The sequence below is a fragment of the Muscardinus avellanarius genome (genome assembly GCF_963383645.1).
Source record: "Muscardinus avellanarius genome assembly, chromosome: 2".
Classification (NCBI taxonomy): domain Eukaryota; kingdom Metazoa; phylum Chordata; class Mammalia; order Rodentia; family Gliridae; genus Muscardinus; species Muscardinus avellanarius.
In genome coordinates, this window is record NC_137787.1 from 9,850,529 (window position 1) to 9,869,790 (window position 19,262).

General features: G+C 38.6%; 1 protein-coding gene across 12 annotated transcripts in view; it reads left to right on the forward strand.

Annotated features, from left to right (window-relative positions):
• TRIP12 (thyroid hormone receptor interactor 12) overlaps positions 1–19,262 on the forward strand; it is a gene marked incomplete at its 3' end in the record, with an annotated part of 120,519 nt that overhangs the window by 78,875 nt on the left and 22,382 nt on the right. For 7 of the 12 annotated variants that reach the window (XM_080689593.1, XM_080689600.1, XM_080689597.1 and 4 more), the window contains 12 exons: positions 989–1,196; positions 3,787–3,887; positions 4,048–4,222; positions 6,028–6,169; positions 7,228–7,419; positions 9,687–9,838; positions 12,544–12,716; positions 13,130–13,203; positions 13,900–14,105; positions 15,179–15,306; positions 17,792–17,943; positions 18,817–18,959. In XM_080689593.1, the coding sequence (XP_080545719.1) occupies positions 989–1,196; positions 3,787–3,887; positions 4,048–4,222; positions 6,028–6,169; positions 7,228–7,419; positions 9,687–9,838; positions 12,544–12,716; positions 13,130–13,203; positions 13,900–14,105; positions 15,179–15,306; positions 17,792–17,943; positions 18,817–18,959 (1,846 nt within the window). The remainder of the gene's footprint in view (positions 1–988; positions 1,197–3,786; positions 3,888–4,047; positions 4,223–6,027; positions 6,170–7,227; positions 7,420–9,686; positions 9,839–12,543; positions 12,717–13,129; positions 13,204–13,899; positions 14,106–15,178; positions 15,307–17,791; positions 17,944–18,816; positions 18,960–19,262) is intronic. The other 5 variants (XM_080689598.1, XM_080689599.1, XM_080689602.1 and 2 more) reach the window with 1 other exon arrangement.

Genomic DNA, 19,262 nt, shown 5'->3' on the forward strand with positions numbered 1-19,262 from the left:
TCTCATAAGCACACCTCCTTTCCTTTAATTTCTTGAAAAATTTGTCTGTCCCCCTAATCACCTAGTCTCCTGCAGACATTTATCTTTTGCTGTTATCTTTTTAGTACCTACTACACCTGGTATATAATTACATTAAATACTGTTTGTGGAACTTCTAGTGTCTTGAAGTTTAAATTCATTCTGGCATTTTCTTTTTAGCAGTTTTTTTTTTAATTTTTTAAACAATTTGATGGAAGCTCTGAACTCTTCCCCTGCACAGTGTGAAGGCATGTACGCTCACTCACCTCAGTGCTCCCAGGGACTTTCTTGCACTGTGTACACATGGTCTCCTGATCCTAGTCTGGATAACACCCTTGCTTCATAGGATGCAGTTGGCTCTCCTTATAGACCTCCAAGAATGTGCTAGAACTTGTAGCACTGGAGCTTAACTGATGCTGAGCAACTACGTGTTTATTACTTGAGCTTCACTGACACTGACCAACTACTATATTTCTGTAGTCAGTAAAAAATTTTCTCTTTTTTTGGTGGTACTGGGGTGGAACCCAGGGGCTTTTACCTCTGGGCTATGCTCCCAGACCTATTTTATATTTTATTTGGAAACAGGGTCTCACGAAGTAGCTGAGGCTGGCTTCAAACCTGAGCAGTCCTCCTATTTCAGCATCTCAAGTGCTTGGATTTACAAGTGTGCGCCACCACGCCTGGCTTAGTCATTGTTTTTATTAATAGAGAGTCTGAACTTTGAGTAAGGACTTTTTAAATGCCTTGTTACATTTTACATATGTTTTGGAACTGAGAAGACATATCCAAAAATATCAAATTATTGTTCTGATTAGAGGCAAATTGAATTTTCTGGTCTCTAAACTTTGATCCCCATGCTGCTGTTTAGTCATTCTCTGTATATTGGTGTTAGCATTCGGGACTTTTGTAATGGTGAGGAGGTGGTCCTCCTAATTAAAACTGACTCCTTTTCATCCCTCTTTCTATAAAGGTGTAATGCATCAAGTAAAACATTTAGCAGAATCAGAGTCCTTGTTGACAAGTCCACCAAAGGCATGTACAAATGGGTCGGGGTCTTTGGGGTCCACAACATCAGTCAGCAGTGGGACGGCCACCGCCGCCACCAATGCCGCAGCTGACCTAGGATCGCCCAGCTTGCAGCACAGCAGAGATGACTCTTTAGATCTCAGCCCTCAAGGGTAAGTGAGGTTGTGCTGTGATTTTATGTTCTCAGAGAGTAAACTGTTAAAGAGTGTGGAGATTGTATATTTTTCTCTGTATTTTGTTAGATGTTTAATGGGTAGAAAGAACACATTTTTAGAAACTATTGCATTTGGCCTTGTTTTGGAAATAAAGGAGATATATGCAATTCCAATTGATGCACAGGGTAATTAAAGCTCAGAGACGGTGACTTTTATTTTGTTGATTTAGAAACAGATCATAGTTTTTAAAGTATTTTTCATTCTTTGGTGTTAGAAACTTAAATTATTACTATATGAACAGTAATGTTTGATGAACCAAATTTTATTCTGAAATTTATGTACTCGGGCCAATGCTTCATTTTGCTCCCTTTAAACTAAAAAGTCGATCATGGTCAAACAGTAATCCTTGGTAAGTGAGGTACAAAAATTAAAGCTTAAATACTTCTTGGTAGCTAGTGTTGATTAGCCGGATTGCCCACCGTGATGGGGGTCGGGCTGCTTTTGACGCCACCTGCTGGCAGTTGTCCACTCTGAGCCAAGTAGGAATTTTGGCGGTTTGAGGACTTGTAGCAAATTGGGGCATCCGACAACAGTGACTGTTATTTTAGGAGAACTGCTAAGCTTAGATGTCACCTGTGTTGTTGGACAAGCTTAAAATCAGGCCTGGAGCATATTGGGGGTTCTCCTCCTTCCCAGCTCTGAGACTGTGCTTGTCTGTTGTTTTCTAGCGTTGTCCCTTTTCCTTCCTCCCACCCTGCGCCAGCTCTCTGTGGTGTGGTAGCTCTGGTAACTCTGTTATTGCAGGGTTTAGCTGTGTGCTATAGCCATGGTGTCTGAGACATCCATCATGAGTATACAAGTGAATTTCAGGGTATTGTTATTCAAATCAGACAAATAAAGTTTTTCTAAGCCACTTTAAATTGAGTTGATATCGATTATAGAGTCTAACACTTGGTTTCAAAGAAAGAGGAAAGAACCATTCTCCTAAAATATTTTCAGTTTAAGTGGCACTATTTTTCAAGTGAAACTTTTTTTAGTTTTACTTGAAGGTAGAAATTGTTTAGTCGTATTTTAGTTTATCTTTTGAAAATCCATTTGTCCTGGTTGTCAAACACGTTTAAAAAATTAAGTATATGCTATAGAAATGTCAAGTGTTGGGTGACTTTTCCCTTTGTGTATGGTATGTATGTATGTATGTATGTATGTATGTATGTATGTATGTATGTGCATGAATCTGGTACTGGAAATGGAACTCAGGAACATTCTACTTCTTGGCTATAATTTAACTTTTTTTTTTTTCCCCCCCAATACTACTGGGGATGAAAACCAGGGGTCATTCTACCTCTTGAGCTACACTCAAAGCCCTAATTTTTTATTCTTTATTTTGAAACAAGGTCTCACTAGTTGTGGAGGGCCTAAGTAGCTAAGACTGTCCAAGAACCATGACTCTCCTGTCTCATCCCCGCAAATACTGGAATTACAAATGTGCACCACCACACCCAGCTCCTATTTTATTTTTTTATTTGGAAACACAGTTTCACTAAGTTGCTGACACTGGCTTCAAAACCAATCTTCCTGTTTCAGCTTCCTAAGTACTGGGATTATAAGCACATGTCACCACACCTTGCTTCTCTTATCCCTCAGCCCCCAATTTTATTTGGGCCACAGACTATTGAACCAGAACATTTTTCCTCTTTTCTATTGTATTTAGCTTTGTTATTCTAAGAATTTGTTGCTATTTAAAATTATTCCTAGTGTTAAGAACACAGACTGCAACACAGTTTGCTTTCATTTATGGTTCTAATTCAAAATAGGTTACTTGCACTCACCAGATACCGTATAGGTTATAAACCTAACTAAAGTGTTTATAAATGCATTCATTTAGGATGTTACTAACAGTGTCACACCATGAAATTACTTTGGTTAGTATAATATAAGCAGTTAAGTATTTTCATAATCTGAACACTGAAGCCTCATGCAATTTTATTTATGACCATTAGATTAGGGAAGAAATTTGGTATTAATACTTATAATGCTCTTCTAGTTTGTGATCATGTAGGTTTTACTATTTTGATTTTTTATTTTATATATTTGTTTTACATATTTTAAGTACTACATTAGGAAAAGTTGAAAACTTATAAGATTTATCAGGGATTTAATTTGGTTTTACTTAGAGTAGTTACCAATCATTTCCTGTGTTAGTCACCTCTAAAACATAATTGGCAAAGAATTATTATTAAATAATTACTAAATGAAAAATGCTGTTATATCAGTATTCCCCCCCCCCCCACGCGCGGGTCTGGGTGTGGAACCCAGGGGCATTCGATTTCTGAGCTGCACCTTCTGCCCTCTTTTTTATTCTTTATTTTCAAACCGGGTCTCACTGAGTTGCAAAGGGCCTCACTAGGTAGCTGAGGCTGTCCGCAAACCGCGATCCTCCAGTCTCGGCCTCCCGAATGCTGGGATTACAAGCATGTGCCACCACTCCCGGCTACATCAGTATTTTTATAACTCATTATTTCTGTCCTTTAAGCTTGTGATTTTATTGGTATTTACTAAACTTATCCGATATTTTCCCATGTGCCAGTCGATTGAGTGATGTTCTAAAAAGAAAACGCCTGCCAAAACGAGGGCCAAGAAGGCCAAAGTACTCACCTCCAAGAGATGACGACAAAGTAGACAATCAAGGTAATTTCTTTGAAACCTAGAGATCTCGAGTGGACACGTGAGTTGCCTGAAGAGCTGGTGTTGTTAGTTCTTCCAGTTAATCTATTAAAACTGAATCTTGAGTTGGTGTTTATCAGTTATGCTAAAATGATTTAACCATGGATTTATTTTCTTTTCATAGCTAAAAGCCCCACCACTACTCAGTCACCGAAATCTTCTTTCCTGGCAAGCTTGAATCCAAAAACGTGGGGAAGGTTAAGTGCACAGTCCAATAGCAACAACATCGAGCCGGCAAGAACTGCAGGAGTTAGCGGTCTTGCCAGGACCGCCTCGAAGGACACCATATCCAATAATAGGTGAAGGGGGTGGAATCTATATTGCTTCTATTCCTCTATCAAAAACCTTTAACATTGTTTCATCCAGCACATTTATTATATGGAGATGATACATAGACACAGAACTTTGTTTCAGAAGTTTCAGATCAAGGATGAGGTGGATTCTCATGAACCCTGTATCTGGCTTTGTTTTAAGTTCCAGTCTTAAATTTTAAAATTTCATCCAGCATCTGTAGCTGGGAGTCATATATGTTGAAACCCAAACACACTCTTGTTTCCATGTGGAATCTTTTTTTTTTTTTTTTTTAAGTTGTAGATAAGGAAAAGCTGGCTCTCTCTGTGTGTGTGTGTGTGTGTGTGTGTGTGTGTGTGTGTGTGTGTGTGTGTGTGTGTGTTAGTTAGTTAGTTAGTTAGTTAGTTAGTTACTGGGCTTGCCCAGGGCCTCACTAAGTAGCTGAGGCTGGCTGCAAACCTGTAATCCTCCTGTCCCAGCCTCCCAAATACTGGGATTACAAGCAATCATGTCCCACCACACCTAGCCCATCCTCAAACATTTTTTTATAAAACCTTTTTTTGCCTATTATCAATGGTAGTTAAAGATTTTAGAGGAGAACTCCCCTCCCCTTTTTAAGTATAAATTAGCACTCTGCATGCTTTACTATTTCATAGTAGTTTATAGCTTTTAAGATCCTTTGGATGCCGGGCGTGGTGGCACACACTTGTAATTCCCTCACTTGGGAGGCGAAGACAGGTGGATCGCGCAGGTTCGAAGCCAGCCATGCTGGCTTAAGAGACCCTGTTTTCAAATAAAAATATAAAATGGGTTTGGGAGCGTAGCCCGGAGGTAGAAAGGTTTCCAGGAACCCCAGTACCAGCAAAAAAAAAAAAAAAAAAAAAAAAAAAAAAAATCCTTTGGAATTGTTTTATGGCTCTGGATATAGAATACCAACACAGATTACTACTTTGGCAAAGAAAACATTTTTAAAAAATCAAATACCATTGTGAAAAATGATTTCTAAAATTTGGTTGTTGTTTTTCTGAATTTCACCTAAAAAATAATCAAGTGCCAGGCATGGTGGCGCACGTTTGTAATCCCCACACTTGGGAGGCTGAGACAGGAGGATCACACAGGTTCGAAGCCAGCCTCAGCTACTGAGTGAGGCTCTCAGCAACTTAGTAAGACCCTGTTTTAAATAAAATATAAAGTAGATCTGGCAGTATAGCCCAGAGGTAGAAAGCCCCTGGGTTCTACCCCCAGTACCGCCCCCCCCAAAAAAAAAATGTAAGCAAGCTGGGCATGGTGGCACACACTTCTAATCCCCATTACTTGGGGGGGGGGGGGCTGAGACAGGATCGTGGTTAGCAGCAAGCCTCGGCTTCTTAGTGAGGCCCTTTGCAATTCAGTGAGACCCTGTTTCCAAATAAAGAATAAAAGTAGGGCTGGGGATGTAGCTTGGAGGTAGAATGCCCCTGGGTTCCATTCCGAGAATCTAAAAAAATATATAAATTAAAAAAAAAAACAAAAACCACAGAGCCTCACTAAATTGCTGAGGCTGGCCTCAAGTCGCCCAAGTACTGGAATTATATGTGTACATTACCACCACTGGCTTTGAAATGTATTTTTAGGACCTGAAGAGTTTTCTCCATATATCATAGCCATTTTCAGAATGAAGCTTAATTTGATTAATATGGTATCAGAACTTATTCATCTAAGCAGAGACTTGAGTTTTAAGTGCTGTTTCAGTTATTTGATTTTGATAAAAAAATTATAGTCAAGAATCTTTCTATATGCACTGAGATTCTAATATCTTTTTTTTTCCTTGTAGAGAAAAAATTAAAGGTTGGATTAAGGAGCAGGCACATAAATTCGTAGAGCATTATTTTAGTTCTGAGAATATGGACGGAAGCAACCCTGCACTGAACGTGCTTCAGAGACTTTGTGCTGCAACTGAACAGCTCAGCCTCCAGGTATTGTTTGCAGTGCATCTCGCTGATCCTTTCCAGTCAGTTCCGGCCTCTCTATTCCTGCCGTTTCTTTCCTTGATGACTCTCTAACTTTCCATGAGTTTAGCTCTTATTGGTGGACTTTGTTTTTTTCATCAGGTATGTATCTTTGCCACTGATATTTCTTGTCTCTTGACTATCGTGGTTCAGCATTTTTGATTAAATATACTAGACATCTCATCTTTGACTTTCTTTTCTCTTTGCATCCCATATTTCTTGACAAGTGGAGAAATTTCAGAATGTCCCTCCAGCATATGTCTTTTCTATATCCTCTTCAATTATGGATAATAGAGGTGGTATCCTCTTCTTCCCCTTCTCCACCTGGGGTCTGTCTCATAGTAGTTAGTTGGGGAGGACAGAGGCTTAATATATTCCTTTTACATTTCATTTGCTGATTAGGGGTATTTTTGTTTTATATACCTTAAGTAACTTTTGTTCAAAATTTTCAAGAAATTGTTTACTTCATAAATAAAATTTTTTATTCCTGTTTTATCTTCTCATTCTGATACTATATAGCCCCATATCCTTTTATTTGTTTTCTTTCTTTCTCAAAGAAAACTGCATTAGTTAAATGGTAGAGATTAAGCCAGGCGTGGTGGCGCACGCTTGTAATCCCAGTGCTTGGGAGTTTGAGACAGGAGGATCGCACAGGTTTGAAGCCAGCCTCAGCTACCAAGTGAGGCTCTCAGCAACTTAGTGAGACCCTCTTTTCAAATAAAGTATAAAAAATAGGTCTGGGAGTATAGCTCGGAGGTTGAAAAGCCTCTGGGTTCCATCCCAGTACTGCAAGGCGGGGAGGGGGGGGGTAGAGATTTTTTTTTTTTTTTTGGTATTGTCTTGGATGCTTGTTTTTCATCATTTAACATTATCAGTGTCTGTGTGTCAGAATGCACCATTCGTTCCCTCCACCCTTCCTTTAGAGGCATTTAGACAGCATTTGATTTCTCTGGGGAAATGTGAATCACGCATTTAATAAGTGTTGTTTAAATCAATATAGATATACTATTCTCGATTTTTTTCAGGTGGATGGTGGAGCTGAGTGCCTTGTAGAAATTCGTAGCATAGTCTCAGAGTCAGATGTCTCATCATTTGAAATTCAGCATAGTGGATTTGTGAAGCAGCTGTTGCTGTACTTGACATCTAAAAGTGAAAAGGATGCTGTGAGCAGAGAGATAAGATTAAAGAGATTCCTTCATGTATTTTTTTCCTCTCCGGTAAGTTATCTAATAATGCTTATATATCTTAAGTGAATAATTATTGTTCATTGATGCATGTGTCTTTTTGTTTTGTTTTGTTTTGTTTGTGGTACTGGGGTTCCTGGAAGCCCTTCTACCTCCGGGCTACACTCCCAGACACCTATTTTGTATTTTTATTTGGAAACAGGGTCTCTTAAGCCAGCACACGCGCCTGGCTTCGAACCTGCGCGATCCTCCTGTCTCTGCCTCCCAAGCGCGGGGATTACAAGCGTGCGCCACCACGCCCGGCGATGCATGTGTCTTTATCCCAGTAATTCTAGTACATGTTGGTCAAGATATTAAGGATACATTTCTAGCTTCTTTATTACAGTTGAATTTCTTAGACTTTCATATATGAAAGTAAATAGTAAAACAAAACAATGGTGATTCAATAAACCCATGTCACTTTCTATGGCCAGAGTACTTGGAGACACCCCCCCCCCCATGCAAGACAAACACTAATAGTAGCCTCTCTTAACACTGAATATATTTCATTTTTAGTATTTCTTTTTAAACACAATGGCAGTTTGCAATGTCTTAGGGAAATAGGTAGACATAGTTAAGCTACGACTATAAGATAGAGTAGACATTTATTTTCATTTTGTATATAACACAGTCTTGACAATTTCATTTAAGGGTATTCATTCACTTTTTTTTTTTTTTTTTTTTTTTTGTGGTACTGGGGGTGGAACCCAGAGGCTTTCTAACTTTAGGCTATACTCCCAGACCTATTTTTATACTTTATTTGGAAACAGGGTCTCACTAAGTTGCTGAGAGCCTCACTAAGTTGCTGAGGCTGGCTTCAAACCTGTGCGATCCTCCTGTCTCAGCTTCCCAAGCGCGGGGATTACAAGCGTGCGCCACCATGCCCGGCTTCATACACCTTTTATAATGTGGGATAAATGCTAGGAACAGTAGCCTGGCTCTGGGCCCTATTGACTTAACACTTTTTAGTTTAAAAACTGCTGTAGAGAAGGAATTCCCCTTAGGAGGAAGTGGTTTTTTTGTGTTTTTGTTTGTTAACAACAAAAAACAAAGTAGTAGACCTAATGGTTACTCTTCTATGTTTCAGCAAAACTATTAAACTATGTTAATGCTCTTGCAGTGTTCACAGGCATTTGAGCACTGTTTGTATTTTTTTTTTAACTAAAAAGACTGCCTAAAGTAGAATTGATACATATTAGAGATTCAATAAATATGTAACAGTATTGGATATAGTTTGTACTATGTTTATAATTATTTGTAGGTCTATAATACCTATCTGAAAACCCTAGGGCTGAAAGAATGTGAAGAGTTCTATAATATACATTAATAGCCCAGTATATTCTCAGTAGAATTCTGTATCATACACATTAAGTGTTTTGTATAAAAACACTCCAAGCCGGGTGTGGTGGCATATGCATGTAATCCCAGTACTTGGGAGGCTAAGACAGAAGGATTCGGGTTCGTGACAAGACTCAGCTACTTAGTGAAGCGCTCTGGAACTTACTGAGACCCTTTTTCAAAATAAAGAATAAAAGCCAGGCATGGTGGCACATGTTTGTAATTCCCGCGCTTGGGAGGTGGAGACAGGAGGATTGCGCAGGTTTGAAGCCAGCTGCACTGACTTGAGATCCTGTTTCCAAATAAAATATAAAATAGGTCTGGGAGTGTAGCCCAGAGGTAGAAGGGCCCTGGGTTCCACCCCAGTACCACCAAAGAGAGAAAGAGAGAGAATAGACGCTAAGCACGGGGGCGCACACTTGTAATCCCGGCACTTGGAAGGTTGAGACAGGAGGATCCGGGTTTGCAGACAGCCTCAGCTACTTAACGAGGCCCTTCATAACTCAGTAAGACCCTGTTTCAAAATGAAAAAATAGGGATGGGGGTGTAGCTTGGAGGTAGAATGCCTCTGGGTTCCATCCCCAGTACTGGGGGGGGAAATAGGGCTTGGGGGTATAGCTCGGAGCACCACACACACACAAAAAGAATATTCTTACTGAAATTAGGTAAAGAGTAAGTAGCCTTCAGATTCTATATGTCAGCTGTTTGGTTTAGGAGTCATAAATAAAGGATTATTGGCCATACGAAATACTGTCCGTATTGAAATAGTTTATTTAGAAAATTGTCCCAACCAAATCTGTTACAAACGATAAATGAATAGAATGACACTCTTGTAAAGCTGCTTATTGTGTTTTCTTGTAGAGGACTATTCCAGTTTTTAAATGCTTCCTCTTTTTAACCTGTTGGTTTATTTGTAACTTCAGCTTCCTGGAGAAGAGCCCATTGGCAGAGTAGAGCCGGTGGGCCATGCACCTTTGTTGGCATTAGTTCACAAGATGAACAATTGCCTCAGCCAGATGGAACAGTTTCCAGTTAAAGTGCACGATTTTCCTAGCGGCAATGGGACAGGAGGCAGGTAAGGACCATCGCCTGCGCATCGCCTTGCTGCTGGATTCGGTGGTTACTTTTGTTGAAGTCCAGTGGCAGCATAGGTCTGGTGAAGTCTTAGCTTATCTGAAGAACATTCATTTGTACTGACTCAAGAATTTCAGCATCTAAAGAAAGATCAAATGCTTTTTACCCTTAAGATCATTCCATGTGTCTGATGTTTTAAAAATTTGCAAACCCTTGACTATGTTGGCAACTTTTATTAAAGCCTTTTCCCAAATTTTGTGGATATAGATAATAAAATACTTATATTTTATGATGGTTCCATGTTATTAGTGTTATAACCTTGTATTTTGATGGGCTTTAATAAGTAAGTATTAATTTAGAGTTTTTACTGTTTTAATTATAAATCTATTTTCTATAATGTTTGGACTTAAGGCATTACAGAAAGAACTAATTGTAAATGCTAAATGTTAAGTATTATGGGCTATTATAGGCTTCGTGGATAATATTGGGTTTGGAAGCCTAGAAAATTAGAAATTAGCTTGGTTTTAAAAATCACTTTTCTAGCTTGGTATGGAGGCGCATGGTTGCAGTTTCAGTACTTGGGAGGCTGAGAAAGGATCGTAAGTTTGAGGACAGTTTCAGCAACTTAGTGAGGCTCTCTGCCACTTAGTGAGACCCTGTTTCAAAATTAAAAATAAAATAGGGTTGGGGATGAAGCTCAGGTAAAACATGCCTGGACTAAAATCCCCAGTGCCAAAAATAAAATTCCAGATATTCCTTAAAAAGTTTTAAATATTTAAACAGAACTAGCGTTTATTAATGCCATCTCAGTATAGACCTCTTGGGTTGTTTTCTGGCTTGAAATTGAACATGGTGGGAGCCGAGTGTGATGGCGCATGCTTGTAATCTCAGCATTTGGGAGGCTGAGACTGGAGAATCTCAGTTCAAAGACAGCCTCAGCTACTTAGGCCCTTTGCTACCTAGTGAGACCTGGTTTCAAAATAAAGAATAAAAAATAGAGCCAGGCGCGGTGGCGCACGCTTGTAATCCCAGCATTCGGGAGGCTGAGACTGGAGGATCGTGGTTCACAGACACCCTCAGCTATTTAGTGAGGCCCTCTGCAACTCAGTGAGACCTGGTTTCAAAATAAAGAATAAAAAAATAGGGCAGGAGGTGTAGCTCAGAGGTTGAATGGCCCTGGGTTCCATTCCCAGACCCACAAAAAAAAAAAAAAAAAAAAATAGGGCTAGGGTTGTAGCTTGGAGGTAGAATGCCCCTGGATTACATCCCCAGTACTGTAAAAAGAAAAGAAAAAAAAGGGAGAGAAATTGAACATGGTGTGGTATGTTTAGTTTGGATCATTTTACTATTGTTGAATAATTTATGAAATTAATGGACAGTTTCATCTGTGCTTAAGCAAACTATGAAGCCTTTCAATCTTTGTCCAGGTTTGTATGAAATACGTATGTTGAAAACATACATGGTAATATAAAAGGATATTTTCCCCATTCCCCTATTGGATGTGTTACTGAAACTTATAGAAAAAAAATCACATTTTAAGCCAGATGTAGTGGTGCATGTTTGTAATTCCAGTACTTGGGAATCTGAGACAGGAGGATTACAGATTTGAGGCTAGCCTCAGGAACTTAATGAGACCTTGTTTCAAAGCAAAAACTTAAATAGAGATGAGGGTGTAGTTCAGTGATAGACTGACCCCTGGATTCAATCTCCAGCACTAAAAAAGAAAAAGAGAGGAAAAAAAAGAAAATCACTTTTTTTTGTCTATGTATTTGCATTTGCCAGAACTTTAAAGAAATTAAACATCATTACTAAATTCAACTTCTGTATCTATTAAAATACATAGCAGGCCGGGCATGGTGGCACACACTTGTGATCCTTACACTTGGGAGGCGGAGACAGGAGGATCACGCAGGTTCGAAGCCAGCCTCGCTGGCTTAAGAGACCCTGTTTCCAAATAAAATATAAAATAGGTCTGGGAGTGTAGCCTGGAGGTAGAAGGGTTTCCAGGAACCCCAGTACCACCAAAAAAAAAAAAAAGGGAAAAAAAAAATACATAGCAAAGTAAAATGTAAAGGTTAGTTTTTAAAGTAATTTAATAGCATAAAAAGAGACATTTTGTTTGCTTTTATTTTAAAATAGAATTTAGTAGGAAAAAGCAAAGTATTGCAGAAGTATTAATAAATAGTTGATACTTCTGTTTTTGGTGGTACTAGGGATTGAATACAGGGCCATTCTATCTCTGAGCTACACCTCCAGCTCTATTTTATTTTAATTTTGAAACAGTGTCTTGCTAGATTGGAGTCTCACTACTACTTGCTGAGATTGTACTTGAACCTGTAACCTCCTGTCTTAGCCTCTCAAATACTGGGATCACAGGCATGAGCCGCCATGCCTGGCTAAATAGTTGAATTTTTATTCAAGTGAAATAAGTAAATGTCTATGGCCAGGTATTTGTGCTCACGTGGATTCATGGTGGGACAGAGATGGAATGTTGATAAAATGTTTTCTTATGCATGCTTATCTACTCATATTTCTTATTATAATAACTTTAATTGAATACCTCGAATTACTGACTTTCTCATTGATAGAGCAAATGCTCATTTTCTGCCTTAGGAAAATAATTTTGTATTATCTTGCTTTTATTTGAATTAATGTGTTTTGATGGTGAAAACAATAGAATAACTTTTTTTCACAAATTATCTTGAGCTTTTCTCTTAACAGAGGATCACAGGCTTTAAAATTTTTCAACACACATCAGTTAAAATGCCAGTTACAGAGACACCCCGACTGTGCAAATGTGAAGCAGTGGAAGGGAGGACCTGTCAAGATCGACCCCCTGGCCTTGGTGCAAGCTATTGAGAGATACCTGGTAGTTAGAGGTACTAATCCTAAATACTGATCTGTGCATTTGGGGTGAATTTAGTGTTAAAAGGTATACGCACTATTTTTTATGTTTATTGCTGCTCTGATAAGACTTAAGTAGCAACGACTTGTGTTCCTGTATCTTGTTTTGTTCTGATTTATTTTATGCTGCTGAGGATAGAACTCAGGGCCTTGTGCGTGCTAGGCCAGCTCTCTACCCTGAGCAACACCTCTAGCCTGTTCCTATTATATAAATGGGTGTATGTTAGAGGTTGACAGCTGAAATGAAGAGCTCCTTTATTATGTTGGAATGTTGTAGAAAAGACATTTTGTGTTTGAGGATTTTCTGCTTCATAGAAATATCAGTTTAACCAGTGTATAGGCTTTTCTTTCATACCTAAAGTCATTTAACAATCTTTTGGGTACTTAGGATATGGAAGAGTAAGAGAAGATGATGAAGATAGTGATGATGATGGATCCGATGAGGAAATAGATGAATCTTTGGTAAGGTACCATTCATTCCTTCACCTTGTAATGTATCGTAGTCGCTCATTACCTGTCCTTTAGCTATGATTTACTATCTGAAACTATTACATAGGAGTGTCTTGAAATAAACAGCAATTCATAAGTTTTAAGTAACTTTCATTTAACTTACAGTATATTATTATGCTTGCTTTATTACTAGTTATTGTTAATTTCTTCCTTTTATAAATTAAACTTTATTATAGTTACATAGTACAGGAATAAACAAGAATATAGATTGAGCATCCCTAATATAAAAATCCAAAATTTGAGTGCTTCAGAATATGAAACTTGAGTACCAGCATTGTCACCTGGAAAATTCTATACTTGACTTTATGGACAGATCATAGTCAGAACGAAGGCCATTCTGACTATTGTATCAATTTTCCTTCCAGGATATGTATATAAAGCATACATAAACTATAAATTGAATTTCCTATTTTGACTTGAGGTCCTATCCCAAAACTAACTCATTATGTATATGAAAATATTCCAGAGTTTGAGGGGTTAGGAATCTGAAACACTTCTGGTTGCAAACATTTCACGTAAAGGATACTCCCCTGTATAGGGTTCAGTACTATCTACAGTTTCAAGCACCCACTGGGACATTGTATCCGCAGTTGATAAGGGTAGTCCCTATATCTGTAGCTTAAATGGATTTCACTTTGCTTTATTCAGGCTGCTCAGTTCTTAAATTCTGGAAATGTAAGACACAGGCTACAATTCTATATTGGTGAACATTTGCTACCATATAATATGACTGTGTATCAGGCGGTACGGCAGTTCAGTATACAGGCTGAAGACGAAAGAGAATCCACAGATGATGAGAGCAATCCTCTAGGGAGAGCTGGTATTTGGACAAAGACTCATACAATATGGCAAGTGTGAAAATTATTTGATATTTTTATGAACTTTGAAATTGTGTGTTTTAGAATTTACGTTAAATTCATGGTTGAATTTTATAAGGAAAGGACACTGTAAATTCTACATTCTAACTTTTTAAAATTATGCATGTATGTACATACGTATGTATGTATGTATGTATGTATAGCACTGGAAATTAAACCCAGAGGTATTCTACCTCCAAGTTAAATCACCACTCTAATTTTTGATATTTTGGTTTTGAAACTGTGTCTCATTAGTTTGTTGGGAGTCTCACTACATTTGCCGAGTCTGGCCTTGAACCTGTGATCCTCCTGTCTTGGCCTCCCAAGTACTCTGGGGTTAGAGGTGTGCTACACCATACCCACCCTACATGTTAATTATTAAAAGATACTTCAAAGCCAGGCTTTTTGGCACATGATTGTAATCCCAGCATTCAGGAGGCTGAGACCAGAGGATCACAGTTCATGGACAGCCTCAGCTACTTAGTGAGGCCCTTTGCTATTCAGTGAGACCCTGTTTCAAAATAAAGAATAAAAAATAGGGTGGGGGTGTGTGGCTCAGAGGTAGAATGCACCTGGGTTCCTTCCCCAGGCCTGCCAAAAAAAAAAAGCCACTTAAAATATTTAGTCGTGTGCTTAGATGCATATGTTGTAGTTTCCCCATTTAGTCTACTGGAAAACATTAGTACATCGACCTTTCTGAATTGAAGTCTTTAATTGAAGTAAAAATCTCCATAAGATGATGTTCTATTAGGCAATAAAAAGTTTGGTTGACGTTTCCTGAGTGCTCAGAGGCATTTGGATGCAGCTTCCTGCACTGCCTGATGGTGCCTGCTACTGCTACTTATCTTTGAAGAGAGTCTTTCTTCCAGAAAGACTTTGGAGTTTCTCAGGTGGCCCATTCTAGAAAGATCTTTTCAAGGAAGCTGTGCCATTGGTAATTTTCTGAATCCAAGTTAGAATAAATACAGGTCAGAGATTTCAGTTATGTTGTGTTGCTTGAATTTGAACTTGTAGAATAATTTGCAGTCTTCAAAGCTACATTTGCTTAACATACTGTGCTGTCACTTCAGGTACAAACCTGTGAGAGAGGATGAAGAGAGTAATAAAGACTGTGTTGGTGGCAAAAGAGGAAGAGCCCAGACCGCTCCAACGAAAACTTCCCCTAGGAATGCGAAGAAGCATGACGAGCTGTGGCATGGTAAGACGATGTGTGAGGGAAGGACGGGCCGCCAGGCAGGAGCCCTCTTGTGTTCATGGCTTCAGAGTGGTGATAACACCGAGCAAATCTTTGAAAATGGTTTAGAAATAAACCACCATGAAGCTCTGATTGTTTTTAATTGAATCCTTGACCATCAGTGAAGAAAATGAAAAATTAAGTAGCTACAAAACTAAATTTGAAAAGTGGGGGGAAAAATCTCTTACTTCCAATTCTATAAGAATCCAGAGCCAGGTGTCCGTATGCTTGTAATCCCCGTACTTGGAGGCTGAGATAAGAGGATCACGCAGGTTCGAAGCCAGCTTGCAGCAACTTTACTGAGACCCTGTTCCAAATAAAAATATAAAATAGGTCTGGGAGTGTAGCCTAGAGGTAGAAAGCCCCTGGGTTCCATCCCCAGTCCCCCCCCCCCCCAAAAAAAAAAAAGAAAAGAAAAGAAGCCCATTTTCATAAAAAGTGAAACTTTGTAGAACTCATTTACTTAAGATGACTGAAGGCAGTGGCTGGTCCATGGCACATGGGCCTTTCACTATTATTGTGATTCATTCTTTAATTTTTTAATCTATCATTTATTTTCAGGAATACTGCCTTCTACTATCCACGGCAAGCCCCCCTTCCTCTTTTTTTTTTTTTTTTTTTTAAGTTTGGTGCTGGGGATGAAACCCAAATGGCGTACTACATCTGAGCTATGCTCCCGGCCAGAATTTTATTTATTTATTTTTGAAACAGTCTCTATGCTGCCAAGGCAGTCCTCAAACCTTTCATCCCCATGTCTCAACCTCTCAAGTTTTGGGATTATAGGCAAGCACCACCATGTCTGGCCTGCCCATTTTTTAATATGATGGTTATAAAGCCTGTGGAGACCAGCCCCAGCACAGTAATTTTTAAGCACTGGTATTCCTGAGCTACAGAAATACAGGCCATGTAGTAATTTCTAGCTTCATAAAACTTCAGCTTGTTCTATTTTAAAGCCTTTTATTTGTTTGTTTTGGTGGTACTGGGGATGGAGCCCAGAGGCATTCTACCTTCAGGCTACACCCCCAGCCCAATTTATTTGGAAACAGTCTTGCCAGGTTGAGAGTCAGTCTCACTACTTGATGAGGTTGTCCTTGAATCTATTGTCCTCTCTCTCAGCCTCTTAAGTGCAGAGATTACAGACATGCACCACCATACCCAGCTAAATCCTCTTAATTCTAAGATTGTTTTTTCTGTGGTTTTGGTCTTTAAAAATGCTGTCTTAGCCCGGTGTGGTGGCGGACGCTTCTAATACCAGCATTCCAGAGGCTGAGACAGGAGGATCCACTTTGCAGACAGCCTCAGCTACTTAGTGAGGCCCTCTCCAACTTAGTGAGACCCTGTTTAAAAAAAAAAAAAGAATAAAAAGTAGGGCTGGGGTTATAGCTCGGGGTACAATGCCCTTGGGTTCCATCCCCAGGACAGCAAAACAACAACTTTGTCTTTATGAAGTAATGATGCAGTAATCTTTTCATTCTTTTGCTTGGTAAAAATTAATGGCTACCATTAGAATCCTTCAGACTTTTATTTTGAAATGCTATTTTTTATTGAAATCTAACAACAAAGGAATTGATGATCCTGTTTAAACTCTTCTACTTAAAAATAGTCTACTCATAATCCTAAATCTTGAATTAAATAGCCAGATCTCCTTTATTAGATTTATAATTTGAGGATATTTATCTTATGTGACAGTTTTAAGCAGTATATAAGAAATGCAGGCAATATTTTTAACAATCAGTTTAATTTTTTTTTAATTTAATTTGAAACAGGATCTAAGTTCTAGAGGGTCTCAGTAGCTGAGGCTGGCCTTGAACCTCCGATCCTCCTGTCTCAGCCTCCAAGTATTGGGATTACAACATGTGCCACCAGTTTAAATTTAGTTGATTTATTTTTACTTTTCTCTGGCCATTTTGTTAGTTGTTGTTTATGGCGTAAAGGAGAAATGCAAGTGAGTTGGTTTTTATCCTCTTATATATGTATATATATTGTTGTTATGCACAGTATATATATTCGTATGTATATATACATGTATTTTTTATTTATTTACTTTTTTGCAGTACTGGGGACTAAACCCAGGGGCATTCTGCCTCTGAGGTATACACTCGGCCCTATCTTTTTTCTTTCTTTCCAGAGAGCCTCACTAAGTGGCTGAGGCAGGCCATGAGTCTGTCTTAGCCTCCCAAATACTGGGATTACAAGAGCGCACCCCCCAGCTTTCTTTATAGTATTTACTTGGGTATTGGAAATTGGAAGAGAAAATAAAATTTTCATAATCCTGGTTGTTAGGTATAAGAAGGGAAAATGGTATGCTTTGATACCCTATTAATAAGGTATCAAGAATTAAATATTACAGCTTTGATTATCATTTTATGGATGATCCAGTGAGCCTGCCTCCACTGGCTTAGCCATTGTAACTTCTATCAAATGTAAACTTTGACCATTTGTCCTCTAGATGGAGTATGCCCGTCGGTTTCAAATCCTTTAGAAGTTTACCTCATTCCCACACCACCCGAAAATATAACCTTTGAAGATCCATCGTTAGATGTGATCCTTCTTTTGAGAGTTTTACATGCCATCAGTCGATACTGGTATTACTTGTATGATGTAAGTATGAAGTTCTCATTCCCTTATTCATGTCATGTTATCTCATGATTTCTGTTCAGTTGCATTAGGAACAGAAACAGTGATTCAGCCCAATACAGGAATCCCAGCACAGTGAAGTACAAGGCCCTGTCTTGTAGAAACTTTTCTCTCCCACCTTTTTTTTACCCCCTCTGCCCTACATTCTTGAATTTAGTTCTCTGGGCAGACTGATGAAATTTTTCTCTAGTCATAAATATATTAAACTAAGCTACAATATGAAAGTTAAACATAGATTTATTATAATTAAAATGTTTTAGGTACATTTATGCAAATGTTTATGATTTATTAAAGAATGAAGCAGTTGGCCTTGCATTAAATATTGACTTCCCTCGACAACTAAGCCAATACCAGGGGTGCATGTGTTGAAGTAGGGGTAGTTTTAGCAGTGTGCTATGAAAATTATATTTTCTTTCTTTCTTTCTTTCTTTCTTTCTTTCTTTCTTTCTTTCTTTCTTTCTTTTTTTTTTTTTTTTTGTGGTGCTGGGGATTGAACTCAGAGAAATTCTACCTCCTACCTACACCACCAGTTCTATTTTATTTCATTTGGAAATGGGGTCTCACTAAGTTGATGAAAGCCTCACTGAGTTGCTGAGGCTGGTTTCAAACTTGAGATCCTGCTGTCTGAGCCTCCCAAGTACTTGGATTAACAGGCATGCACCACCACACCCAGCCAAAAATTGTTTTTGTTAAGACACACCAGTGAGAAGCTGTGTGTTGTGTATTAGAAATTCACAGGTGAAATTTAGGGACTTTGCATATATTTTGGAATAAAAGAAGAGATTTTGAATATAATCTTGATGTTTTACTATATGTAGACTTTTTTTTTTTTAACAGAATGCAATGTGCAAGGAGATTATTCCAACTAGTGAATTTATTAACAGTAAGTTGACAGCAAAAGCAAACAGGCAGCTTCAAGATCCTTTAGTAATCATGACCGGAAACATCCCAACATGGCTTACTGAACTAGGAAAAACCTGGTAAGACAGTCCCTTAGAGCTCTGAACAGCAATGAGTTGGTGTTACACACGCACACACACACGCGCGCACGCACACACACACGCGCGCGCGCACACACACACACATTTTACCTCCAAGTAAAACCTCTAGTCCTTTTTTTTTTTAATATATTTTCAAACAGGGTCTTGCTAAATTGCTAAGACTGGCCTCAAACCTGTAATCCTTCTATGTCAGGGATTATAGGCAAACATCACCATATTATGTTACGGAAGCTTTGTCTTTAGTGGATCTCTTTATCATAGCTTAATTAATAGAATAGCTTT